The sequence below is a fragment of the Oryzias latipes genome, chromosome 24 (genome assembly GCF_002234675.1).
Source record: "Oryzias latipes chromosome 24, ASM223467v1".
NCBI classification, from domain to species: Eukaryota; Metazoa; Chordata; class Actinopteri; order Beloniformes; family Adrianichthyidae; genus Oryzias; species Oryzias latipes.
In genome coordinates, this window is record NC_019882.2 from 9,237,627 (window position 1) to 9,265,602 (window position 27,976).

Below are 27,976 nucleotides of genomic sequence, written 5' to 3' on the forward strand. Positions count from 1 at the left end.
AGACACAAAAGAAGTAACTCCGAAAATGAACATCAAAGCAGAAAGGAGTGAAATGCAGCAATGTAGGAACAAAGAAGAATGGAGGAATGAGCCGGTGTGCTGGGAAGTACAGCAGAGGTCATAATGAGAAAACAAAAACTACATCAAAACACTTTTTTTCCCTTTAAATTGTGTTTTTTTTTCCACATTTCAGCTGCAAAAATATTTGTTTTTCCCTATAACTGATCATTTTGTCTATTTACAGAACAACCTTCAACCACAGAATCCAATGTAAGCGGATGAAGTAATTGATTCACAATTTTACTTTCTTGATTTTTTTTTTTAAATTCTAACACACCACCTATAGACATTCACGATCAAGTAAAAAAATGTTTTTTTAAGAACAAAAAAAGATAACTACTGCCAATAAAACTGCTTATTTATAATTTGGCTGAACAAAATCCATTGCAATTTAAAAGAAAAACAGTTAAAGAATAGATTTGAAAAACTTTGTGTGAAAACTTTTTCTCCTTACAAACAAAAAGCCATCATAAATGAACCACAAACAAGATTTTTTCACTCTTTTTCATTTTTATTTCCTTTTTTAGTCGTTTTGCAGAAGCTTGCATATATACCGCACATACATTCAGTTCATAGAGGGTAAAGGCACGTAAGGCAGTTTGACTACTGGTTGTTTGTGGGCTGGGCCAAAGCAATATAGAGGGAAAAAATAAGAAAAAAAATACAGAACATCTTTTCCCAACTGGCTCCAATTCGCCCTACGCCCTTTTCTGCAACTGTTCAGGTCCACTTAGCTGCCGAGATTCCCATTCACCATTTCTGTCAAACAGGTGATTCCTAAGTCAGATTTAACAGGATTAGGACGAAATCATTTAAGTTTTGAATCCATAACAGCCTTCCTTGTATAAGAAAAAAAAACATTAAATAAATTAGGATAAATTAAACCAATAAATTACACAAAATCTGCAAGACAAATAGACACCAGTAACAAAAAAACAAAAAAGCAGCCATGTCAAGAGTTTTATTTTACAATTTGAAACGATTCACACTCAATCATGGCTGTTCCAGTTGGAATTACTGCACTAGAATTGAATAATAATGTCATACGAAAAGCATCAACGAAACACTATTTACAGAACATATTGCTAAGTTATACAAAGGCAGTATTTATCACTGAAAGTCCTCATCGTTGCTATTTACAATGACAGAGGAGCAATGCCATAACAATAATAGTTAGAAAAGGAATTAAAACTATCAGCACGGAGAAACAAAACCCTCTTCCAAACGGGTCAAAAAACAGATCAGAGGAAATGATCACAACGCACACACCAAACACATGTTGCCAACGCTTAATGAGAATCATTTACATGTCAGGATGGTTCTCCCAGGGGTGGGGGAGGAGCCACAGTGTTGAGAATTGTGTCACACTCTGGTTCACAGGTTCTCATAATCGGTCTTTTCTCTCACACAGACGCTCAGTCATACACAGCACATGTACACACAAGCACAAGTGATGCAAAGCTCACAAAAACACTTTCTGAAAAAAAAAAAAAGCTTCGTTTTCATCTCCTTTACATGGTTTCTTTCCATGGCACTCATCTTCTGATGACAACAAATTCCCTAGTTTTTCTCAGAGAAAACAGATTTAGATTAAACTTTTGACAAAGTGGAGACCCCAGTGGTGCCAGCAGGTCATCGCTGCATCACTCAGTCAGAAAAGCTAAAGGAAAGGATGCTGGTGCAACTTCAAGGGCACTGCCGAGGGGAGACAGGCTCCCGTTAAAAGCATGGCAAGGGAAGAAAAAAGCCTCTTCACTGTGCGGTTCGGAAGAGTCCACACTTCAAGTCCACTTGCAGAGTGGTTTAGTCTGTCTTTTTCCTTACAAACCCTTCCTCTTCATCCCCTCGCACACACACTGATTTTTTTTTTTTTAAGTACAGCCATGCTCCATTTCATTCAGACTTATGTACAGTTTCCACAACATTTCTTCAAACTTTAAAAATGTATTCCAAGTTTCATTTATTTTCACTTATTTCACACAATACAAGACACAAAAAGGAAGAAAAAAGTAAGAAAACTGGTCATAAAACCTGCAAAACCAATTTCTTTAAATATATTGACTCGTTCAGGGCAGGTTTTGGAAGAAAAAAACCGCTTAAAATACCCTCTGGATTTGTTTTATGAAACTGTATCTAACGGTGCTTTTCAAACACTCCCCAACTGAAATATATATGTATATATATTTATATATTTATATTTTGTTTTTTCAATAGATTTATATTGTACAGTTATACAAAAAAAGTGTGTATGTTTTTCAGCATTATCACTCTGAATATCAAACTGCTTCAGAAAAAGTATTTGCAATACAGTAGGGTTTCTTTTTTTTCATTTGCTCATCCGTTTTTTCTGAATGGGTCTTTTTGCACACAGAAGCTCTTTTACTTCAGGGTGGAGTTGCAGGAGGACACTGAGGGTGGCAGTGGGAATGATCAAATCTGAACATCAGATCAAAGTGTCCTTTCTCCTTTTGTCTGCCGTGCCTTAGAGCCCACGACTGGAGCTTTGAGACTCAGACGTTTTGGGCCTAGCCCATCCTTAATTGAGAAACATATCCGGGTCGCTCTCTCAGGGCTCCTGACTTTAAGAAGAACACCATCTGGGGAAGTGAAGGAGGGGGACATAATGAAGGGAGTAGCTCCCTGTCTTTCTCTGCCGTCTTTTGTCGAGTGCTTTGTGTCGCTTAGACGAGTCAGCAGGTGAAGCTACCTGGCTCCTTTGATCTTTTGTGACACGAGCTGACAATATGGGAACTGAAGTTGCCAAGGTGAGACATTGGAGCTTAAAAAAAGAGCAAATTCATAATGAAATGTTATTCTGAAATAATTCTTTAGAATCTTAGGAGCCTTTAAGGCTGGATACAAATGTGTGCAGCTTTAAAATATTCCCACTTTGGGTGGGAATAGCCGCCGGGGTGAGACAAGAGACGAAGAAGAAGCCTTCAGGTGTGCTCTTTGTAACTCTAAAAGCTTCTCTGGGGGAGGGACTCACCTCTGACCTTCAGTTGCCACTTTGGGGGAATATGAAGATGAGAAAAGTGTCTGTGCTTTCATGAGGAAAGCAGTGACGTTTTCAGTCATTTGCAGTTAAATATCCATTGCTTCTTCAATTTTGTCCTTTGAACTGCACCAGACATATTCAAGTATGGATACAACTTTGTCAATTCACCCTGTGCTGCAGGTTTTTCACAATAAAAGTCTGGAAAGGTGGCCTTCCTTCATATCTGTCCTTTTTTAAAATGTGCTTCTGATCCTGAACATAGAAATAGTGGGATATTTCATGAAGCAGACAGAAGTGGAACTCCTTCAGAAATGTTCTTCTCTTCTATAAATATAACGCTTGAAAGTAAAGTTTTCCACTGCAGGGACAAAGAAGCTCACTATATTGGTATTTTACCAAAATATCAATTCAGAAGTCCCACCTCAAACCCAAACAAGCAAAAAAAAAGAGAAAAAAAAACAGTTTTCCTCAAAGACAACCTTTATCAAGTGTAAGGATAATGACGGGGAATGAAGAGGAAAAGTTTCAGAACCCAAAACCCTTTGGAATAATATCAATAGCAATAATTTATTTTTCTGCAGTGGCATCAGAGGACAAACAAATCTTGAAGGGCCAATCTTCAGCAAAAGTAGTCATAACAAATACTAATCATAAACAACAAGAATAAGGATCAAAATAATAGTGTACAACCCATAAACACAATGTCCTTCTCGCAGGTAAAACACACTTCAAAAAAATCATTTCAAACTGGTCCAAGTCCCAAAGACCAGACCTGACCAGAACCACAAATCCAGTTTTAACCTCATTAGATTTTTGCTTGTGTGTGCTTTTGTGTGTTGGTTCTGTTAGGTACTGTAGCACAGTCTGTCAGGGACCCTCCCAGAACTGGGGTACAGTCCCACATCTACAGTTTTTCCGGGAACCCTGCCTGGGGTTTCCCTCCACTCTTCCAGGTAATGTTGATCAGGTCACAACTGAGTTTACTTGCTCCAAAGAACTTCAAGGATCTGAGTCACTTTCAATTCAGAATCACAGAAAAACAAAACATACTGTCATAATTATAGAACAACAACACAATAACTACGTCATTTAGGAACTGCCAAAGAGGCTTCAGATTGGGAATGCTACTCCAAAACCTCCATACATTAAAAAAATAAAAAACCAAAAAGTTAAGTTATCCTATGGAAATGGATAAAACAAAAGAAAACTCAGGTGGGTGAGCAGGGAGGAGAAGGAGGAGCAAGTTACTCATGTAGAAGCTCTTGAAGACAGTTGGGGGACTTGAAGATCTCAGGAACTTCGCTGTCCAGTTTGCAGATGACCTTATAGATGGCCTTCTTCCAAGATGGGTCCACGTCTTTGCCGGCCACAATGGCGTTGAAGAATTCTCGCAGGGTAATCTCCGCCACCTCCAGGAAGCGATCTGGGACCTTCGTGAGCACAGAAACAAGAGTGGTGCATGAGCCAGGGAGAAACCTCAATGGTTTTCTTTGTCATCATTTCTTTCACTTTGTCATTCATGAAGACTCTTTAAATCACTGCTCCGTTGGACTTTATGGTTGCACTTTATGAAACTATATTGAGTGGATGTAAATCCATAAATCTCTGGTATCTTTGAACGTTTACTTCCAAAAAGCCAGCAGAGGTGTCAGCCTGAGAAAAGACACTTCTTGTGAATTAGCCGGTTTCTCACACCTCCCACTTCCCTCCCAGCTGCATGGCGCTTGTGACATGTTTATGAGTCCCGCTGCAAATCTATGACCAAACCAGAGAGCGGGGCTGACTGAAGAGCGACAGAGAGGTGCTGGCTAAAGAGGAAGTACTAAATGCTTTGGGAACAGGGAGACACGCCGCCTCTTTAGTGTCCCTGACAGCAGCGCTCACCGACACCATGGAGATGATTAGTCTGGCAAAGATCTGTGACACCTACCCTGAAGCCAACACTCTGTCACACACACGCTTATGCAGGCGCGAGCACACACACCGGAACACACACATCCTTGTGCCAAGGAGATGACACATTCTGCATGGTGACAGAGCTCTACATATTGCTCTCTGCACACACATACAAGCTTGCACAGTAGCCACCCTGCTGCATTTGGCTAAGTGTCTTTCTTCGAGTCAGAGCTCCTCGCCGCTGCAGCCTTCAGGGGTCACCTGCTTGGATAATGCTGACAGTCTCCCTGGATGCTCACACAAACACACGTTCATGCAGGAGCTGGCTGAGCCCCTGACGGTGCAAGCTCCACTCCACTCCTATCCTCCAGTGCCCTTCAGGTACTCATCAGGAGTGTTAGGACACAACAAGGTTAGCGGCCACAAAAACCATGAACACAAATAGGCACACACATGCAAGAATAATGGAAGATGAGTATTTAGAGGTTGTGTGGACACACAACCTCTAAATACTGAACCCCAGTCTGGTGCATCAGAAGCAGATTTATTTCATTGTTTGGGCGGCGTGAAGCTTCTGGAGAACTGGCACACTAACCCTGGCAGCTTCGTGCATCTGCTGCAGAGTGACTGAGTGCATGGGCACGCTCGTCCCTGTAGACTCTGCCGGCAGGCCGGAGGGGCACAGCGCTGGGTGCAGGGACTGCTGCAGTACTAAGAATATTCCTATGTGGAATTTCTCCTGACGTTTTGACTATAAAAGGACAGCAAAACGCTGACTGCAAGGAGAAAGCACTGTCAAGGAGAAAAGGGTATTGGTATTTCAGATCCTCTTGACTGCAGGGGGGGGGGGGGGGGGGGGTATGGTGAGAGAAGGAGGGGCTGAGAAGAGTCTAAGGAGAGTGTGGAACAACAGAGCAGAGTGAGTTATTCCTGTCCCACAAGCCTTTGTTTTGCCACTACAAGCAGGATGTGTATGTGCACGAGCTGCCTCATGACCAGCAGTGAGTCTTAACTGCCCATAACCCCCCACCCCTCCATCACGTCCCATTCTGTGTCCCCCACACATTCCCCCCTTCTTCATCATTCTCTCTGGGGTCAGCTGTTGGGCCTTTGTTCCAGAGGCATTGTGGGGGATTATCCAGTGTGGCCGTTCATGCGCTTGGCTGTCCGGTAAATGGGGCCAATCGCGTGGCTCACAATCCTTCATACATATTTCATAGGCCTTTGTAGCAACTTCTCAGCGGAGCCCAAAATGAAAAGGAAAGAGGGGAGGACGGAGGATTTTTTGCCGTGAGCGAATCGCGGAGTGAAAAAGAGAAGCGATCTTGGGGCGGGGGAAAGCAAACAAGGTGACTGAAAGTAGATCCACGCTGAGCAGAATGAATCTGAAACGGAAGTATTAGGCACACATAAGCTGCACTTTTCTTGATATCATGCTCCATATAGGACGGGCCATTGATCACTTCAGGAACTACGGGGTTTAAGAACTTGTCGATAAGTCTAGATCCAAGAAAATGCATTGGAATCATGCTTTTTCTTCTTCCTCCATTATGGTTCTGGTACTTCAGGTCATGTTGAAATCAGTTTTTTGTTTGCTATATGGCTGATAAATCCTAACTGCATTAAACAAGCTGTGCTTTGATAAAAACTCTCTGCCTGAACATCATGATTTCTTTTGAGAATGTGCAAGGAGGTCAGTGGAGGGCAGAGGATCCATGCTTTCCTGAAAAGGGAAATAGGAGTTGCTCTCATTCCTCGTAACACATATGAAAAAAGAACAGAGAAAAAAAAAACAGCTAAAGGATAAATCTGCGCTTCTTTAACCTTTGCAACTTGCTGTGTCTTGGATAAATACTAATCAAAAAGAAGGGATAAAAGTAAGACCACAACGAGGCAGTTAATCACTCCTTTTCACAGACTCCCCCTCCTCTAACTCTTCTCCCCATTCCCTCCATCTCTCCCACGACAGGTCGCTTTGAGACAGAAGGATAAGCTCTTTTTCAGAGAGAGGGAATCGGATTTCCTGCTTTTTGATGAGATAATAAAATATGACGGAGGACAATAGGAGCCTGTTGCCAGCTCGCTGGAAGCTATTCACCCCAGCAGCACTCCCCCTGTCTTAAGACTGCTCAGACAAACGTTTAAAAAGGTACCCAGAGGCCCCGAGCCTCAAGTAGAGGCTACTGTTACAAATACAAGTGTGAGAAATCCCTTCTCTATCAATGACTCGGAGTAGGCTGTTTGTTTGACCAGCGTGTTTCTCCCCTTTGCTTTTGGGAACTGTCCGGAGATGTATTGCACCTTCTATTTGTACAGTGTTAGCCAAACAGAGCAAGACCCTGGAAGATAAGGCTGTGTGTGTGCGCAAGTGAGTGTTCATGCTTGCAAGCTGTTGCCTTGAAGGATGAAATGCAGGGACACAACAGAAGCCCCCTCTCCAAGCCAGGTTAATTCCTAACCCTAACAAGCCTGGGAATACCAACACTCCCATCATTTGCTTTATGGTGAGATGGGCCGTGTTGGGATAGAACTTTTACGAAGATGTAGATATTGTGATAGCATGTTAAAAACAATACTATGAACTTTAGCACATCTGACGTTTTTAGTGAATCAAGTCAGTGCTTTCCGAACCTCAGTCACACACTCTCACACAGGTCCCCTGTGCCTCACGTATCTGCTTCAATCAATAATCTACAAAGACCTTGATAAGCTCTTGGTCCACGCTGTCACTTTAGGCAAACACAACCCCATGTCCCCTGTCTTCCTACCCCTCATTGCACTTGTCCCCACCAGACTGATAAGACCGTGCCACGGCCGAAGGGGCTAACCAACTGCAAAAAAAAAAAAAAAAAAACTTTTTTTTTTTAAGTGTGTCTTGAACGACGGCTTCCAAGACTGCTGGGACGGGAAAAGGGCCTCAAAGCTGAGCAAACATCAGGCACCCTCTGTTCACTGATGGCCTTGAGAACATGGAGCCTTGAAGGGCTGTCATGTACACATCTATATGTGTGCAAAGCTTGACCGGTGCCTCTGAAAGTGCTGCAGCATTAGTGTCACATGGGGCTCTTCTCAAGGTGCGCCTCCACTGGGTAAGTCAAGGGCAGGACAGGGTCAAAGACACGGATGAGGTCATTCTTCTTGCTTGAACCCCAACCTTGGACGCAACTTGAGAAATCCCAATATATCATATTACTGACAACTCCTTTCTTCACTTTCTGTTGCCCATTTCCTCCATAGAAATTGGTGGTTGTGGTAAGACTGCAATCTGTACACAAACCAGCTGCAAAGAGCAGCCGGTAATCCCTGCTCAGCCCTTGTTTGGAGACTTAGAAATTCATTGCCTAAGATTATGTGCTGGACACAAGCTGAGAGAAATGAATCTAAATGAAAGAGGGGGTCACGGAGTGCTGTAACAGGGCCTCCAGAGGTCAGGAAGTCAGCCCAGATTTGAGCGACGGAGCACGCAGGAGGCAGAAGGGAAAGAAAGAAGCGAGGGAGTCTGGAAGATAGGAGCAGGACATCTGGAGAGGAGGAGAGTAGAGGGGGAGGGAGAGGAAGAATGGGAGGGTAGGAGGACGGAGGGTGTGGGTGGGACGGGGAGCAAACAATAAAGGACAGAGTAAGGAGGCAGAAGGGGAAGATGGATGGATGGATGGAGGAAGATGTGATGCAAGGGCAAGTGAAGGGTCCGGATGGCAGGAGGAGAAAGGAAAAATAACAAACTGCAGATTGGACTGAGAGTTTGGCGTGGGGGGTAGGGGGTGGTGCCTTGACACATCTGCAGCTCTGATGCAGGTTGTGGTCATTTTGGCATGCGTCCCTTTGAAACGCTTCATTAGTCTCACACACACACACGGCAAGAGACCAAAATGGTCCAGAAATAATGACATAATCAGCAGCTGTGCCACAGCGCAAGCTGCCCCACACAAGGTGACCAGGGACAGAAGGAGGAGGGTGGGTGAGTGGGAGAGGGGCTGAAAAATCTAAGTGCACACTGGTGCGATGAGAGGAAGTGTTTGCGCGAGCGGGTTAGGATAAAAGCGAAGGGCTCACGCAGTTCTTTGTGTTTAAGTGATTACCTGCTACCTGCACTGCCTCGGGGTCTGACATAGGACAGGCACTTAATCAGCACTTGGAGTAAATCTCTACGTCTCGCATGCAGACATACACGCATGTCGGGTACATGTCTGTCAATATACAGCCAAGAACTGGAACGGATAAAATAAAGACAATTATGGCTCAATTACATCAAGAAAATTTATTATAAAGTATTTTGAGTTTCTCTGTGTGGTTCACTCAATGAAATAAAACTTTATTGTCTCAGTTTTTACATTATTATTAGTATTTGAGCGTGAAGCAAATGTGTATGTGCAATTTTAGTCTTCCAGGGGGGCGTGTGCACTGACTTTCTACAGCGAGTTATTTTGATCAATCTCATCAGACGGGAAAATTAAAAGAAAAAAAAAAAGCATCTCAATCTTGAAAAGTTTGGAAAACTTTTCCTGTTAAAGTTTGTTGTAAAGTGGATTCAGTTTGGTAAAGATGTTTAGATGTGGAAGAGCAGCTATAAATGTACAAAACTGATCATTTCAGAACAGGAAAATAAAAATTGAGCTAAATCACTGATATAAAGGCCGTCTGAGTGGAGGGTTTTTGTTGTTTACTGTTGATAAAATCCCTTTTGGCAAATAGTATTTTTGGCAGGTCTAAACCTAAATCTATACCAGCAGCTTTTCATCTCCCTCCCTCCATCTTTTAGTTCTTTTTGTCTTCAATCGTTCTTCAAAGGGGAACCCTAAAGCCGTTGAGGAACAACAGCACACCTGTGCAAGCGTGTGTGCTTTCATGTTTCCTCACACATGTTCAAGAAAAGGCCACGTTTTTCGTTTGCGCATCCCATGAAATGACTCTGACCTTTACCCCTCCAAAATTCCCTGAGGTCAAACCTCGGTCAAAGACAAACCCCTCTGACCCACACCTTGTGTGACGAGACGACCAAAAAAAAAAAGCAGAAATGAAGGAGTGGAGGACAGAAAGGCAAAAAGCAGCAGCAGCAGAAGGAGGTGGAGGAGGAGAAAACAGACATTAGCCTCGCTGGGTGGAGAACAAATGGAGCCCCAAGAGAGACGTGAAGAGGAGGAACGAGGGAAAGAGGGGGGGAAGGAGAGGTGAAGCACACAATGCTATGGGGCACGGCGGTTGGACAGACAGCATCTGCTCTCGGCTCTCTGTGGTTCTGGTAATGGATGGAGAGTTAGAGGGACACTGAGAGCAAGGAAAGGAGGGAAACAGAGGAAGGAAAAGTTAGGAAAGGAAGGGGGATAATAAAGGAGAACAGAGGAAGTTCTCCATCTACGCTGAGCAAACTCAAAACATGTCGATAAAAGCCCTTTGAAGAAGGTTATATGACAGATGAGAGTGACAGGGACTCATCTCATCAGGAGGAGAAAGAGGAGGAGTCAGCATGAGTGTAGTGGAAGACTACTCAATGCTCTTCACCTTTCGCATGGAGATCACAGGGATTTCCTCCTTAAATGCCAATATTTGTCTGTGGAAGTGGGAGGAGTGGTCTCTGACAGAGAAAACTTGGCCTGGTCTACTTTATGGAAATCTGAGAATTTCCCAGAGCTATCATAAAAACTGCCTCTTTCTGAAACTCCACCTCCCGTTTCTGTCTCTGCCGCCGTTACCAGGTCACACACATTCTTCTCTTATGAAAGAGGATGTGTGTTGTCATTGGGGTAGGGGGGGTTCAAAGACAGACCAAAAGGGGGGGTTTAGAGTAGAAAAAAAAGGACACCAAGCGAGAGTTTTCACTTGAGTCCTGAGATGAAAGCGCTCAAAGTCAAGGCTCTGAGAGGCCGGGTGTCCTCTCTGAAGACTTTGATGACGATGGACAGGGTGAATGAGAAACAGAGAGGAAAGGGAAGAGAGGCGATCAGGGATGGGGTAGGGAGAAGTGTGCGTAAGGGGGAGGGGGGGGTTGCTTAGAAAAGAAAAAAGTAGGGCCGGGGTCTAGATAATTAACGTCAAGCTCTTTAATTACTGCTGGTGTTCATTGTGCCAGAAGGAATGTGACAATTATGTCATTAAAAGTTCCTAATGGTGGGGAGGTGGGGGAAGAGATGCAAAAAAAAGGAGGGCAAGAGAGTGAAAAGATGGGGCAAACAGAAGGAAGAGAGGACGACACGAGGGAACGACGGGAGGAGGGAGATGAAAAAGAAAACGGGAGAAACAACTGCGACAAAAGAGAAGCTAGGAGGAAACTGGGGAGCGTATTAGGCCAGCACAGTGACAGAGCAGATTAGCATCAAACAAGAAAGGCCACAGACGTGTGTGTGTGTGTGTGTGTGTGGGTCTGTGAGTGTGCGATCACGGAAACAGAGGACATATTCATTGCAAAGACGCCACCAAGGTGGATGGAACTTTGATGATGCAGAATTTGGCAAAAGGAAAACTCGGTGTGTGTGTGTGTGAGTGTGTGTGTGTGGCTTGCTGAATCTGCGTAGGCTCCTGTTTCAAGTGGTGGAGCAGGCAGGTAGGGGAGGAAGAGGAGGAGGAGGTGGAGGAGAAAGGGGAGAGATCCACAGAAAAGGGCCTTGGGGGCATCCTGACACACATCAAGTACATTTCCATCTCCACATTACCTCTATGACTCACAAACACACACTCACACACACGTTTAAGATGGGAAAACATAACTGGTGTGTCCGCGCACACATGTTACACACCGCCATTCCCACACAAACATCGACCCACGCACCCGCGCTCACAAACACACACACAACCATAAATAACACCCACACTCACACCGGAGAGCCACACACAAACGCGGAGTCTTCGCTCGCACTAAGGCGGTTGGTTTGTCAGGGGGGGGTTAGAATTTGCATGGCTGGGCAAATTTTCCTTGTGCTTAACTCTAATCCACTCCTGTATCTCTCAGACACCTGCCCCGCAAGAAAAAAAAAAACCTTAACATGCAAAACACCTTCCCACCCTCCTCCATGGCTCCTCGGCCAACAGAAGACTTATTCACCTGGCCTCGCCGACTCTTTTCCTCTCTGTCTGTCTTCTTGCAAATTTTTACATTTATGTATGCAAATAAGCTGTTCCCCTTAAGCCTGTTTCAACAGTAACTTCCTCGTGCTCGGAGAAGAATGACAGTCTTGTTTGAAGGATAAGCATGAGGTTTGTGAGGGGAACAAGTGCTCACCTGTTTCTCCATCCTGAAGCCACTGAGCACAAAGGAAATGTAGCTGAGAAGAACTTACAATCATTTTAAAATGTAGTGTGAAACTCCTGCAGTCACGGCCGTCAATGCTTTACAGTTATATGGGATCAAAAAGCTGGAAACAAACTGCTGAAACTACCTTTAAAGATTTCCACTTCCAAAAAAGGCATCTATCCTTCAGTGTAGAATTAAAACTTCTTAAATTGTGCAAAAATAAGCTTTTATAGGGGTAAGAAAGTTTATCTTATGCACAATTCTGGTTTTCAAAGTACAGTTCTTCCTATTTAAAGATTTGTTTTTGTTTCAAAATGAAACAAAAGCTTTTATTGGGGCAACTAGACTTAATTAGACTCTAAAGTGTAATAAGCAGTACTGTTTGTGTAAGAAGATTCTTCTTTGACCTCAAAATAGCATAAATAAGGAAAGGAAAAAAAATTAAAATGACTTGTTTTATGGAAAAACAGAAATATCTGTTACGCATGGAACAGACACTAAACAGCTTTCCATTTCTTGCCATTAAACATGTAATTTATTTTGCATGTTAGATTTGTTGGAGTAAAGTGTTGGAATTTACATTTTTAAGAGGTGCAAGTGTGTGTAATCTCAATGTTTCAGTACGGGTCCCTCCTTAACAGACAGTTGGGTTTAGTGAGAATTTGCTTCTGTTTAACCTTTCAAGACCCAAGCTCCTGTTTGATATGTCTTATTTCCATGCACGTCAATTTTTAAGAGGTTAAATTGGTTGTGAGTGAGAAAATAAAACTTTTTTTTCTTTCATTGTCACTTCTCCTACCCTCCATTTGTATTTTATAACTCATACAAAACAAATATACAAAGCTATACTTTAGTATTCATTGTTTTTCTGTCAGTTACTATTGTTTTTGCACTTATCATTTGCTTTGCCCCAGTGGACCTTCAGCTGATGAAGACCTCACATACACAAGTGCATGCCAGAGTCTTTCAGAGCCTCCCTTAAGAGGCCAAAGATGGATGTGAGGAAGTTTGGGAGTGAGCACAGATCTGCCCCAGTGGACAAATAATGACAAAGAGACGGAAGGAACCGCACAGAGCGAGAGAGAAGCACTTTAAATGGGAGATCATGCAAAACTTTCACCGTTCACAAGGACACTTATGCAAACGGTCTCTTTTTCCATGCTTCCTTGCTGTTTCCTCCCTTCATCGCTCTCTTCTTTGTCTCAAAGCTCTCGCCCTCCATCCCCGATCTATCCATCTCCCTTCTCCCCTCTCCCCCTGTTTCTCTCCCCTTCCTCGCACTAAAACAGTAGGGCGCTTAACCTTGATAACAGTGAGATTTTTTTTCTCCTCAACCCCACACATACACACACACCGCCACACACACACAGGAGCAGGAGAAGTGCTTTGCCAGCATGCCAGGCCGGTCCAAGGGACGACTGTACCCTTCGAGGTGAACAGGACACCGGGAAATGCAGAAACAACAAAACACTCTCACACATAGAAATCCAGCTCACTCTTCCTTAACTGGAGCCTGTTAAAGGTCTTTTGTCAGCTGACATTGAAAGAAACACTTTACACACACACCCAATGCTACAAAAGAAGAAGTGTGAAAAATGAAATGCACTAAAGGTGAAGTTGCCTGTTGAGAATTTATGATTCCGACACAAATTAACTTCACACTACTGATTACGGGCGAAACATAAGGAAGTACCAACACACAGATGCGAAGAACTGTCAGGAGGAAACTGACACAAAAAAAGGAGAATAACAGAGGTGTTTGAAAACTTCTTCATTAGACAAGAGTTCCTCTTTGATTTGTGATGTTTACACAAAAACAAATTGTTCCTGTATTCCTCACATGATGCAAGACGATGCTTAAAACGTTTCTTTTTTGCTTTAACGTGTTGAAATCCAACTGCAGAAGAGTTACCTCAAAGTCGTTGGCCTTGTTGTAGTGCATGTTGAGGGCTCGGAAGAGCTCGCAGTCCCGGCTGACGCTCAACTCCTCTGCGCCGGTGACTCCGTCGTTGATGGCCTGGCGGGCAAACTTCTCCATCTGGATGTAGTAGAACTCCCTGAAGTTGCTGAACCACTTGATCAGCTGGGAGGTAATGCAGCGGTTAAACTGGAAGAAAGGATGGACAGACAGTGGAGGCGTCAGCACCTTTTTGAAGCAGAGCATTTATGTCACAGTTATTGCTTAATGGAGATCCGACGGACTTTTCATTGGATTTGACAATATGTAGCCATAATGCAGGGAAGAGTGATGTCTGAGTCACTTGTGGCTCCTTGATGTGAATGGATGCCATCTCATATCACGGATCTGAGGTAGAGTGAAGGTGGGAGGAAGATCAAAGGCAGGTTACTGAGTGAACCGCGATAACAGAGATATTAAGTAAGATTGCCAGCAAGCAGGGGGGGGCAAGGGAAGGAGTGGGATGTGTGTGGTTCACTTCTCTGCCCCCCACCCCCCGCTATCATCACCCTGAGAGTGGAAGAAAGGAGGGGAGTTAGACCGCAAACACATAATTGACCAGAAAAACGATTAAGTCATCATCTGAAGCGCCCTTGCCCGCAGGGGGCTCAAACATGTACTTAACCCCGTTCACCAGTTCCACCGATCCTCCCGCCTCCCTGCACGTCCCACTCAGGGGACAGGAGGAGAAAAAGAGCAAAATAAGAAGACTACGACGATAAGAAAGGTCTGGGCCCTGATTTGTTCTGCTCTGCTGGACTCAATAAGACTAGACCTTTTGGCTCTTTCCTGTGTTTTGAATGTGTATATTATTTTATATATTTTTATTTTATGTAATTATTGGTTAAAATACTTTTTTTGATCTAAAATAATTTGACAAATAACTAGTAACATTTCACTGAGATTAAACTATTTGTTATTTAAAATAAATTAAAGAAAATTCACTTGCAATAACAGAGTTTTCTATTTGAACAAAAACTGTTTTTTTTATTTCAAAACAAATCATTTTAATACCAGCTTTACATTATTACACTTATATTTAGTGTAAAAAAGTAATTTAACTTAAAATCAGGCTAAATAAATGTTGCAGGATTGTGAGTTTTTGTAAGTCCAAAGGTTAGGATGTCACACGTTTAGCTATGAAATCAATTAAACTCAGAACTTCAAAAAGCTCACCAATCTTGATTTAAAAACCCACACATATGGGACCCCCTCCCTCCCCATTACTCTGTCTGTGGTGCTGGAAGAAAGAGGGGACAAAACGCAGCTAAATGCTGAGCAGGGATCTCACTGGGGAGGCAGAGTGGTTTTGACATGGAGATTAGATTCTGGCTATTGTTTGACAACACAGACACACACATTTGTTGTGATCTGAAATGGCAGTCAGACGCATGGAGATGACATACTGTTGCAAGGGGTGGGGGGGTGTCGGTGAACCAGAAGGGAGGTAAAAGTTGTGACAGAGCTGAAGGAGTGGCTGTTTGGGAAACAGATGACATGATGTCTGAGTGTGAAAAAAAAAAAAAAAAGGCCAGTTGTTTTGGCAGCCTTTTGGAGGGCGGCGGGTGGTGGGGCTGGAACAGTGGCAGTCCGAAAGTGCAGGGTGAGCATAAATGGGGGGAGAGGGGAGGAGGCGCAGGTCAGCGTCGTCGGACAATGGTGTTTTGCGGGTGGGGACGGTGGCGGCGGCAGGGCAAGGGGGGGGGGGGGGGGGGAGCACAGGGGGTCGGAACGCGAGCAGTCAGCAAGCTGGGGTCGTGACATCGGAGAGTCAAACAAACAAACTACTGACACTTACAAATACATGCTATTCTTAAACACACGTGCACAACAAGGCTGAGTGTGACGCCGCACAAACAGTTTTGCTTCAAACCTCTCCCAGTGGGAGGGATGGTGTTTATCCATGCAAGCATGTCGTCTGAGCAGCGGGTACTCATATCAGCGGCGGTGACACAGTTCCCATCGCTCATGTTTGAGACCTTTGGTGTCAAGTTTGTACTCCAGTGAAATGATGCATTCGTCACATAGAAGACGTGGGGTTTTTGCAACCCAATCTTAAAGCCTTAAAGTTCCACTACGATCATCTTTGAACGATTTTACAAGTCTTCCCAGTGGTCTTTTAATTATGATTATGACCTTTTTAGCCTAAATCAAAAAACCTGTGTCGTTTTCATGGACATAGTTTCTGCTGAGCGGCAGTAGTTCATCAGAAATTCGCTCTGAGTTGTGGGGAGGTCTGTTGGTGCAGAGTAAGCTCACCCCCGCTTCCCAACATCCCACTAGCTTACAGCCCTCCCTAAAAAACCCAACCTAACATTACAGGTACAACGGAAATGGCTAGCAATATTGGAGCTATCCAGCTGTACAGTTTTGAGGCAGATGCCAGCTCAGACCAGTAAAAACAAGACGTACATGAATGCAGTCACCAACAAGTGGATGCATCTGAATGGAATGGAGCAGGGAGCTTGTGCAGCTACAAACTTTTTCAAATAGCATTTTCCCTCCGATCCTGATTCATAATGATTTGAATAAAGAAAGAATCCAGTTTTTATCTTAATTTTCATATGTCCTCAGTCATGAGACAAATGCCAATAAACATGTTAAAAACATCAGGTTTTGATGTTTTTAACACGATCAAAAACATCAGAGTGGGTCTTCAAAAACTTGGCATAAGATCATTACATCTACACAAGAATACACATGAATTTGGAGCCTGCCGCTTTCAGGAGTTTTGGTTCATTAAGCTGCTGGTGGGACACAAAGAGCCCCCCTCCTCCCAACAGAGGTTAAGGACGAGTGTTAGTAAAAAAGGAGGGAATCTGCTCAAAGAAGCCCATCACTGCAGCTCTTTAATCAAAGCTGGCAGAGGTCAAGCCACACAGACATGAGATGCGGCGAGGGTGATGTGTACATCTGAGCGCCCGGCTGAGCGGCAGATGAGGGAGAGACAGTGAAAGTGTGTTTCTCACACTCACACTCAAGAGCCTGTGAAAGGTCAGCGCTTAGTGCTAACAGCGCAAGATAAAAAGTGGCATGCACACACGCATGTGCCGCGGAGAACACTGAAGCATCCTTAGTGTTATCTATCAGTCATGAGGTATTCTTAGACTTAAACATCCATTACACCGTTATGTCCTTTTGTTGGCTAAAATGTTAAACGGTGGGATGAAAAGCCAAACTGCGTTTTCCGCCAACAATGCAGCAGAAAGCCCACAGATGACCTCAGAGTGCTCAGCTACATCCAGAACAACCGGGGAGGAGAGCAGAAAGACACAGAGGCCTGGACGGGCCTCCCTCTCTTTCTGCTGTAAGCCCCTTCACAGTCATCAGGGCTTACCGACGTTTCCTGTTTTCGCAGGAGTGAATTGTGGGAGATAATCTCCTGCAGTCCTATTGGCTGACTGCACAAAAAAAAAGCAGGCCTGGAAAGCAGGCTTTTGTTGCTGCTGTGCCTCAAAATCCAGCCGCTGGCTTTTCTTTCTCCCCAGCCGTGCTGAAGCACACATGCTGAGCGACACCATCAGCGAAAAAAAAGAAAAGAGGGAGAGGGACGACATATAGAAAAGGGAAAACCGCCTTGACCTCTGCTACCCCCCCAAACACATGACCAACCCAACTGACTCAGAAAAAAAAAGCAAGCAGCGTTTGCCAATTCCTAGCAGCTGGTAAAATCAAAAAAATCATTTGCCTGCATAGAAAGCATCAAGTCTGCAGGAAAAAGTTAGTCTATTGCTGATTCATCTGTTGACATGTCCACTTAAAAAATGTCACGTCTTCAACCTGTTAGATGATATAAGCTGTGATTAGCAATGGAATCAACGCCAAACTGTCAAAACATTTCAAAAATCAGAAAGAACAACAAAAAAAGCTTCATCCAGGGGGAACATCGGCTACGGTGGCCCCCCTTTTAGTAAGCAGAGTCCTCTTTGCATGTTGATTATGTTCCTGATAGTCTGGGCCTGATTTGACAAGAACCGATTAACCTTAAAGACTGTTGTTTGAAGGCAAGCGCCCAATTGGACGGTCTCATTCCCATGCACTCATTTAAAGTCCATTGTTCTCAAATGAGAATTAAAAAAACGTGACCCATAATCCCCCAAAGTATCTTGACCTTGTTTGAGCTTGATGAGGCTACTCATGGTGATGCCATCTCCACATCTGTGACTAATCACCCCAGTAAATTATTTCTAATTAAACCAGTTAAAATCATAGGTGGGTTTGAGATGTTTTTTTGGCTTATTTAATAAGTTTTGTTGGTGATTGCCTAAAAGAAGGGACAGCTGGTAGAAAGGGGAACTTTTATCATAAAAAATTAGAATAAGAAGGCCTGAATCTGTCAAAGTACATACACATGCCTTGGTTCTCCAGTTCCCTAACGTAAACCTTTCCAACTTCCCTTTACTTTCATCATTTGCATAGACCTTAACTTAGCAAAGAAACAGGGTTCGGATGAGCACTTCACTAAACTAATAAAGCATTTTTTTTTACCAACATAGATGAAAGTATAAACACAAAACAAAAGAACACAATATGAAAAGTAGTTAAAGGGGAAAAAGTGAAACTAAGCATCATGATCATGTTTGACTTACCTTGACATCCGAGAAAAACATTTTAAGCATGTTGGAGCTTGGGTAGCGGGTGTAGAAGAACATGAGTTTGGCCTTCTTCAGATGGTTGGGGGACAGGCCTTCCTGAATCTGAGAAGAGCTGCCATTAAGGACATTAATACAAGATCAGATTTGAACGACCTCTGCTTCATCACGCAAACATGTCACACGCAATTTTACGTTTTTCCTAATGACTTGTGGGAAAGTTTGGCAGAGGATGATGGGTAACCAAATTTTCCTTTTAGGCATGAGATTGCTGGAGGGGGCGAGGGGGGGGGGTGCAGAAGACAGTGAGCCATTTGGTTGCAATTAGCATCGTTCGTATCAGGTGTGAGAGCGTCATGGTAAATAAAACGCTGGCCAGCAGTACAGGCCATGTTTTTACACGAGGAGGCTGATTTCACAGTCAAAGTGAGCAGACGCCTTTTGCCCACACCCTGTTCTAACCTCCACCCAGAAGCAGGAGGAAGAAAAAAGAAGGCATTTGCATATCACAGACAAAGACAGCAGTTAACGCCAGTGACGGTCAAGAAGGCCTAACGGCTTGGCGAAGGTGCATGCCAACCCTGACTACGGCTGGCTTCATATTTGCTCCCAAACTCTGATCAAGTCAGCATAAAAAAAACTCTCATATTCCCTTTTTTTTTTTTTTTTTTAAATAAATAGGATCCTTGTTTTCCTAATGGATCCCCTGGAATGAACAGGAAAGAGATGGACTGGTGGGGGCACCTTGAGGGACAGCTCGGTTCCAGCCTTCAATTACAACCCCTTCCCCTCCTTCTGCTCCGCCCCCAACCCCCCAAAGCCTGTCAGCCACTGCCAAACACTTGGAGGAGCAAAAGAAGGAGGAGGCGGAGTAGGAAAAGAGAAGGACTGAGGCTTTGGACTCGGCCAGTGATGGGAAGCCTGAAACACATCTGCGCCGCTCAACCGCCCAAACCATTTCCATGGTGAATTAACAGCCGTATAATGCATCTGATAAAATCAATCTGGAGGATAAGACATTGAAAAGGGAGCAGGGGTGGGGGCAGGGTGACTCTTGAAACCACAGGATGGTTAGAGATGAAAAAAGCCTGAAATAAGTTTCCACAAAGAACGTTTACACTTCCCATTGTTTTTTTTAATTATGATTATGCTGTTTTTAGCCACACAAAAAACCCTGTATCATTTTCTAGGACATAATTTCTCCAGGAGATCATCAGAAATTCCCCTTTGAGTTCAGAGTAAGCCTGCTCTCATTTTCCATCATCGCTATGTTTACACTCTCTTCTGCTAGCTTTCAGCCCCCAAGCTAACATTAGTGGTGCAACAAAAATGGCAAAAGTGACCAGCTGTGCAGTTTTGAGTCAGACGCCAGCTCGGACGAGAAAAGAAAAGACGCACATGGATCTATTTGTCTACAAGTGGATGTATTAGAAGTGGAGCAGGGAGGCTGTTGCCCGCCGACTGTGGCCCCTACGTCACTGCTACAAGATTTTTCCTACTGCATTTTTTTGTCTACTCCTGATTCACCACGATTTGAAAAATGAAATACTCAGGAGTGCAGTTTTAATCTTAATTTTATTTATATATGTCCTCCGTTATGGGAAAAATGCCTCAAGAATATATTAAAAACTTGATTTTCATTGGAGAGAGTCTTTAAAGGCATCGCTTGACATCCTTTTGTGATGTACAGGAGTCGTTCAAATAAGTGTCAGATGTGACTATAGAGGGGAAAAAGGCATCAGCTGCTGGACTGGATTGCCCTTGGCCCTGAGGTTACACAGAAGAGCCAGCAAATGCTGAACCGCACTATGTTGGCTCCTTAAAGACCCTGTCTACTTTGTTTGATTCAGTGGAGGAGAGGGACAGGGAAAGTGTATGCAGCAAGGCTCTTTTTTGGGGGGGGGGGGATACCCTGGCAGACTACGTTCCTCTGTCAGGCCTGGCCAAAAGAGCAGCACTTCACTTTCCACACCACACCATCTGCTGCAAGTGGAGGCGATACAATGGATCCTCAGACGGGGAAACTGAGAGAAAAAGAGCAAGGTGAGATGGGTCTGTTGTGAAAGCTGTGCGCCTACACACAGATTTGGTTTTGCTTTTTCAGTTGGAATGAGAAACACTTCATCGTTTCAATGACGAACCGCGATGAAGAGACACTGCCTCTGGAGCTAGAACTCAAACTAAATGTCAGTTACCTTCATCCGCCACTTAAAAGGCCTTGTATTTCCTGATGAGACATTTCCATCTCCAGTTCACTCACAGCTTGCAAATGTAATTGTGATTGGACTTGGGGGTGGCGTGCGAGGCTATTATTTTGTCATGATGGTGCACTCAGACCAGCTGGCCCACTGTTCGCCCGCCACCTCTGACAAGACATCACCCAAAGTCATGAAAGGAAAATAGCTGCTCCACTTTCTAATTCCAGGTGTAAGGACAAGAAAATTTGGAGCTGGACCATGAACAAATGAGGAAATTGATAGGAGCCATCTGCTCCATAACGCTGGTGAGAGCTGGTGAACTTGAACGCACCTCGTAAATGTCTAACAAGAAGTCTCTGACTCAAAAAGAGAAAAGTTGAATCAGAGAATTGTTTGTAGATTTGACGTGAAAAAGGTCAAAGTTAAACCTCATGGAAACAAAACTTGTCTTTAGGATAAACCCTGGGAATCGAAGATCAAAGATTAAAATAACAACACATATTTTGATCTATCGCTTCTTTCCATTTGGGGGAGTATGTCTTTTAATGCCTTGAATTTGTAAAAGCTACAATGAAAGCCACAGCATCTGGCATATGTGGTTATTGTTTGATTGTTTTCTACTTTCTCTCACTCTCTGGATGTCTCTCGCTTTTCTCTTTTCATCCCTCCATCGGGAGCCTGTAGAAGCAAAGGATTATGGATCTCTGGAAAGCGTTCACCCTTGGGTCAGAAGACAAGACAAGGCGAGGTAATGAAAGATAAACAGCTCGCTGCAAACACCTGTTAACGTCCTCTTCAAAGAAAAGACGAAGAGGCGGGGGGGGTTTGCAGGGAGGGAGGGAAAAAAAAAGTATTTGGCTGCCAAGCAACAGCCAAAGGGACCCTCGGGCTGTTGACAGATCTTTATGAAATGAAAAAAAGAGAAAAGAAACGACAATGATTGTGGGCTTTTTACAACAGCGATGGATGATAAGAGGAGCACAAGAGAAAACACAAACAATCATAAATATACATCTTTTACTGAGTCCTCAGGCGAACCATTCATGACATGCACACACAGAAAAGACACAAAAAGTGCAGGCACTCAGGTGCAGACAAAAGGACAAAGACAAGGTGTTCTCTTAACTAATATATCAACAACAGCTGAAAGGCTGTAGGAATCATTTCTTGGGCTTGCAATGAATGTTAATGGTGGGAGGACAAAGTCTTCTCAGAGTAGGATTGAAACTTTCATGAGGGTTAGTGAGAATTGAATGTAAGGTATCCTAAAGAGGCATAAGGGGGAGACAGAAGAGACTCACTGTAAGTGTTTAAGCTATTAGTACTGTGTCTCCAGGGAATTCAATTGGAGCCTCCCATAGGGGATAGCCTCTATAGCCACAGGGCATGATTGGGGCACACTGGGGCTAAAATATGAGACAGGCTATAATGCTTTAACGGCCGAATTTGAGAAGCATATCTGTTTGCTTGTTACGTCAAACCACTTTTGAGATAAAAAATACATAATTTTAGTGACACGTACCAACAAAGGTTTGAGGAAATATCTGTGCAGTAAGAGGTATGAGTTTAAAAATAAACACAACAATGGAGAAGAGAACAGCAGTGGGAGGGAAAATGATTCATCAACAATTTCTCCGTTTCTTAGACTAGTTTCAAACAGACCTGGAAAGATTAGAGTTTGAAGCGTTTTGTTTTTGCCTCTAAGGTCAGATTTTCTCAGTTTACACCGACAGGAGTTATAACTGGACATCTAGTTTTGACCTTTTTCGGGCCCTTCATTGTCAAAAGGATACATTGCTGCCTGAGTAAGGTGAGATGTCAGCCATGTCCTGAAAATCTTCAGACTTGATTAGGGAGAGACCCTCCGCTGTGCTGCCAGGGTGTGCTGGTGAGCAGGAGCGGTGGTGATGGCCCATGTGGTGCCCTGATGTCATCTTGGTCCTCAGGCTGGTGGTCTCACGGGACAAGTCCATGGAGTCTGGGGAGGAGCGGTCCTTGCCTGTGTAACCTGTGGGCCCTCCGAGAGGGGTTTGAAAAGGATAGCCCATGAGTGGTAGAGGGAAAGGGTGTCTAAAGGATGGAGGGCTGAAACCCATGGTGGCTGAGAGTGAAGAGGGGTGAAGGGCAGGGTGGTGATGACCACCATGAGCCCCTACAGCTGACGACTGGTGGTGCTCACTAGGTGTCTTCCTCACAACTAAGGGCAGGGCCTCGGTTTGGTCGTTGGCAGTGCCTGGGATGCTAGGCATGCTCGCAAAGGATTCAAGTGAATTAGGAATGATGACATCACCAAAGCACTGCAGCCTTTGGTTAGCGGTGTGGAAGTTTGGGTTGTCTCCGTTGACAGCAGTAGGGAATCTTTCAGGCGGTATGGAAAGGGGGGGGAAGGCCTGCTGAGGAGTAGGGCGTGGCGGCTTGGCGAATACCTTTACCACTGTGTCCACCACCTGAGTCATGGCTGAATTGAGCTCCTGCTTAAGTGTTTCCGCCAGCTGTTTACCCTCAGCATGCATAGAGGCACCTGGACCTCCCTGTCTTTTGTTTCTGCCAAGTCCGTCTCTTCTTGGCTTGTCTCTGTCGGCCAATAGGGTCTGCTCCTGAAGCAAAGCCCGCGCTCTGTCCAGGAAATGGCCTGGATCCAGATCAGACATCTCATTGTCAGAACGCAAGTCGTCTCCACCCCGATCGTCTACGCCAGTGTCAGACCTAGTTGGACTGTCCTCTGACATGTTTCCTATGTCATTGTGCAGGTCGTTGTGTTCTGAGTCATCAGTGGAGTCATAGATTTGGAAAAACTTCTCTTGCAGTTGCCGTAGCTGTTTCTGCATGTCCTCCAGCTGCAGCTTGAGCTGCCGCCGCTCCTCCTGCTTCTGCTCCTTTCTCTGGCACACCAGCTGGGTGAAGCTCTGCTGCTGCTGCTGAGGCAGACGCTGTTTACGCTTGTTCTCCCGGCTGCTGCTGCTGCTGCACACTTCACCTCCCCTCGGGCTGCTGGGAGCCTGCTGCTGTGACTGAGGAGGAGGGCAGTCCATCTCCATGTCCCTTTCTCCATCCATGTCATGGTCACGCTCGTGACGGGACGCGGCAGGCACCACCACACTCGGTGAGTGGCTCATTCCGCGTATTATGTTCTCTACGCGGGCTCGCTTGGCACGCAGGTGTTCATCGTTGAGACGTTCAATGTCAAAAGTGGTGAGGCTGGGGCGGCCGAACGGGGACAAGCACTCTTGAGGAGTGCTGTCCTGCGAGGAGTTACTGCAAGCATCTTCTTGGGGGGCGTCTGAACTTGCATTAGAGAGCCCTGATCCAGGAAAGCCGGATTCACCTCTATCACCCCTGTCCCCACGTTCTCCCCTTTCAGGTCCCCCTCCATTTTTAGCAATGTTATTCTTGAGAAGCTGGGAGATTATGGTAGTGCCGGGGAAGGGCATCATGGTGTCCTCATAAGAGTTAGCCCTCTTAAGCAGCTTTCTGAGAACATTGGACTTGGACTCACTGTCACTGGCTGACACAACGCCAGGCCCACCATGCGGCTGCACTACAGAGCACTCCATGGAGTCGTTGTCTGATCCGTGGAGAGAATGGGAGCTCAGAGAGTTCATGGCACTAAAAATGGCTGCTTTGGCTCGAGCAATGTTATCAGAGGCTACTGCTGTGGCTGCTGCTGTGGAGGAGGTTGTGCTGCCCACGGTCCTCTTAACACCAATGTCCACACGTCTTCGCTTGGTCTGTCTGTTCAGGAGGGAGTCGCTGTCATGGTCCGGCATCACGGGCTGCTGCTATTGGGCCATTTCCCACAATCCCAGTCCTCTAGGGCGAAACCTCTCAGTATCTGCAGAAGAAAAAAAGTAACGCCCCACTAGGAAACAATTTTCAAAACTTTAAAAAATGACAATATGACAACTAAATTTTTCTCATGAAGGACGACAATCATATAAAACATGAAGTATTACATATACTAATGATATTTATGGTTATTCTAAGCCACCAGGAGAATTTGGTGACATCCACTGTTATATTTCAGTGATAAGGACCAATGACACAGGGGGAACAACAGCAGGCGAGAAGGGGTCAGAATTAGGCCTTGGCTCGGTATTCCAGGGCAAAGTCCTACATTTTATCCTGTCCCCTGATACATGCTGCGCGACACTGAACCAGTTCCCACGGAACACAAAGCTGCATAAAATTATGATAATTACTTAAGTACTTGTCCTCATTTCCATGAATGTGAGTCCACGCTGGAGCAAACAGCTCTCAAAATAAAAAAAAAAAGTTTTTACCTTTTAAACATCTTCTTCAACACCCATTTAATTCAAATGTTATTTACACATTTTGCAATTTCTTACTGAAACCACTGAATTCACTTTGATCAATATGGCCATCATATCCTACTCAATAGGGGAGAGTGACACATAAAAGACAGACAAAACAGACCTATTGATTTTAGTGCCAGCGTGAGCTCACTTCTGTGTTTTTTTGTTTGTCTTTTCATCTGGCAAGGGCAGTTAATTCTGCTCAAATGAATAGGTCGCAAGGGTCAACTCTGCCAAAGAGCAACTTAAAGCACTCTTACAAAAAAAAAAAAACCTAATGCCCCCCTGAAAGCAAACCGTTTTGTCGGTACAGGTCTGCATCAATAATGCTGTGTAAGCAGAGGTGTCGTAAGAGATGCTTCCAGTGTCGGAGGGAGCTGGAAGCAGATGCCTCTGTGTGAGCAATTAAAGAAAAGTTTGGAAATGTGCAAATCCTTTTTTTTCCTGAAGTAAAAAAAAGTAAAGAAATATTTGTGTTTATGTGCATATTTAGGGCAGATTTCAGATCCACAAAGGATCAGTCAAAACAAGAGGTAGACAAAATATGGACATAATTTCCTGTAATAGTATAGGTTAAATAAAAAACTTATGAGGATTAAAGCTGACAAATCTGCACATAAAACAGTACATATTCAGTAAAAAATATTTGATCCAGATTCCAAAAATTACCTTCAAATAGAATCAAACACCAGTGGAAATCTAACAAAAAATGTTTATTAACTCTATGAGAAAGTCTTTATTCAATTTGGCGAGCTTCACACACTGTGGAGGCACAAGCAAACACTTTCTTTGTTACACTCTGACATCCCTTTCTCTGAAAACACTTTGTATATATTAAAAAAGATTTTCAGCAATATGAAAAACAAAGTTTGCTGGAAGTATTTTTTCCAGCTCATTGATAAAGGTGTCTCCATAACCCCAGCAGTATAAACAAAAGCCATTCAACTACAAGGGTAAAAAGCTTGACTTGGTCGCCTTCAGGATCTTAACAAAGAGCTTGATATAGTCACCAGCACCTGTCTTTTTGCATTGCGCACCTGCCGCATACTGCCCATGCGCACTTACCATCTCTCTAAAAAGCCACAAAACTTCTTCCAAATAAACTAACTTAGTTAAGTTTTGTTGCGTTCTTAAAAGCTTTAGTTTCTAAAACACAAACACCACTCTTTGAGACTTGTATAAAAGACAATTTTATATTTAGGTGGACTCGTTAAATTGTTCAAATTGGTAAAACTGGAAGTTCTTTAACATTAGTTTTACGAAATGTTCACCTGGATGTTTTTGTGCGTTTTTGTTTTCCTCAGGATAGAATGGAAGCAGAATAAGCGCTCTCAGGAGAAGCGGTCTGGCTGCGCTCACTGCGCTGTCCCACAGCGCTGCCGCTGAGGACGCGAACCCGGAGAGCCCCTGCAAACGATCAGAAGTGTCGGGCTCTGACAACGACTCATCTGTGATTACATTGACATTCTACGCAAATATTCATTCTTTTACCAAACAACAAATAGCCACGGCCGTCAGATTTGACTCCCTAGGGTAGACAGATACGCAAACACAGTTTTCATCAGTCACGAAAGAAATAAAAAACTAGAATTTGTGGTTTAATTTAACATCCTTATCACGTTTCATTGGCAATTTTAAGAAAACGCAGCGCGCAAACTTACTTTTCAAAGTTGTAAATCAACTTGATCACTGCTTTGATGAGGAAGGATGGGCTAGCGCTCACAAATCATCCTCAGCAGAAGCCGATCGCTCACAAATCCTAACACATTCGGATGAGCGAGCGAAACACAGCGAGAGCAAAAGAGCAAGGCTCTTTTTTGTCTTCGCCAGAATACGGTTTCCCTGCTAAACTGTTGGATTATTTTTCCGCCCACCTTTGGTCCGGCGAGAATAGGACAAGGAGGCATCCGCTGACAAAGATTACTTACCCCTTAGATGAGGAGAAGACAACCTGAACTCCTGCGGGGACGAAAGAAAGGAGACTCACGCAGCGCGGATGTCTGGATATGGAGCCGCGAGCGCAGTTTTTCCGAATCCGAGAAAGACAAGAGGAGCTGAAATAAAGTGAAAGGCGCCAGAGAAAAAAAAGGCGAAACTGAAGAAATAAAAGATGAAACGTGCGCTTTGGTTTCTTCTTCTGATCTCTGCTGTGAAATTGAGAGACATAGACAGAGAACGAGAGTGAGAAAGAGAGGGAGAGAGAGAGGGGCTGAGCGTGCGTGCGTCTCCGAGGCGCACTGAGCTGCAGAGGACTGGATGCTGGAGCGCTCCTCCGCTACAAAGATTCACTTTAAGACGCGGCTGAAGGAAACAGGAAGACGTGCGCGTCATGAGCGGCGTGATGTAACTGTCGCAACCTACCAATAAGAAGCGTCCGTCCGGGCCAGAGAACGACGCACTGAACTCAAGCAGACAACGGGACTCGATCATGCAACCAAAGAGAGGGAGAGGGGGGGAAAGGAAATACCACTCTTACTAATCTCTGTCTCCAAAAAATCGCCGAACACGCGAGTAAGAATCGTTACGCGCTTTGAAATGGCTTTTACGCAGAAGCAAAAAAGAACACACTTTAATTGTGTTGAACTTTTAGGTGTGAATCTAAATTTACTGCAGGTAAACAGTCATTGGGGGTTAATCCCTGGAGATTTTTAATAAAACAGTTTTCATAAAATGATTAAATATAAGGATTTAAAGTTGCCGATAAAATAAACTGATTTGAAGCACCTCGAATTAAGAT

General features: G+C 44.2%; 1 protein-coding gene across 2 annotated transcripts; it reads right to left on the reverse strand.

The window, feature by feature from the left end:
* Nucleotides 1-550: 550 nt before the first annotated feature.
* prox1 (prospero homeobox 1) lies at nucleotides 551-27,642 on the reverse strand. 2 transcript variants are annotated; one of them, XM_011491477.3, is made up of 5 exons: nucleotides 27,168-27,642; nucleotides 22,720-24,758; nucleotides 18,726-18,833; nucleotides 14,092-14,286; nucleotides 551-4,488 (listed from the first exon to the last, which is right to left on the reverse strand). In XM_011491477.3, exons 2-5 carry the CDS (start codon nucleotides 24,691-24,693, stop codon nucleotides 4,303-4,305), a joined length of 2,463 nt encoding a protein of 820 aa, XP_011489779.1. In that variant the 5' UTR covers nucleotides 24,694-24,758; nucleotides 27,168-27,642; the 3' UTR covers nucleotides 551-4,302. The 2 variants fall into 2 exon arrangements, with proteins under 2 accessions (XP_011489779.1, NP_001155232.1); NM_001161760.1 differs by lacking the exon at nucleotides 27,168-27,642 and having other exon boundaries at nucleotides 4,303-4,488; nucleotides 22,720-24,693.
* Between the last annotated feature and the right edge of the window lie 334 nt (nucleotides 27,643-27,976).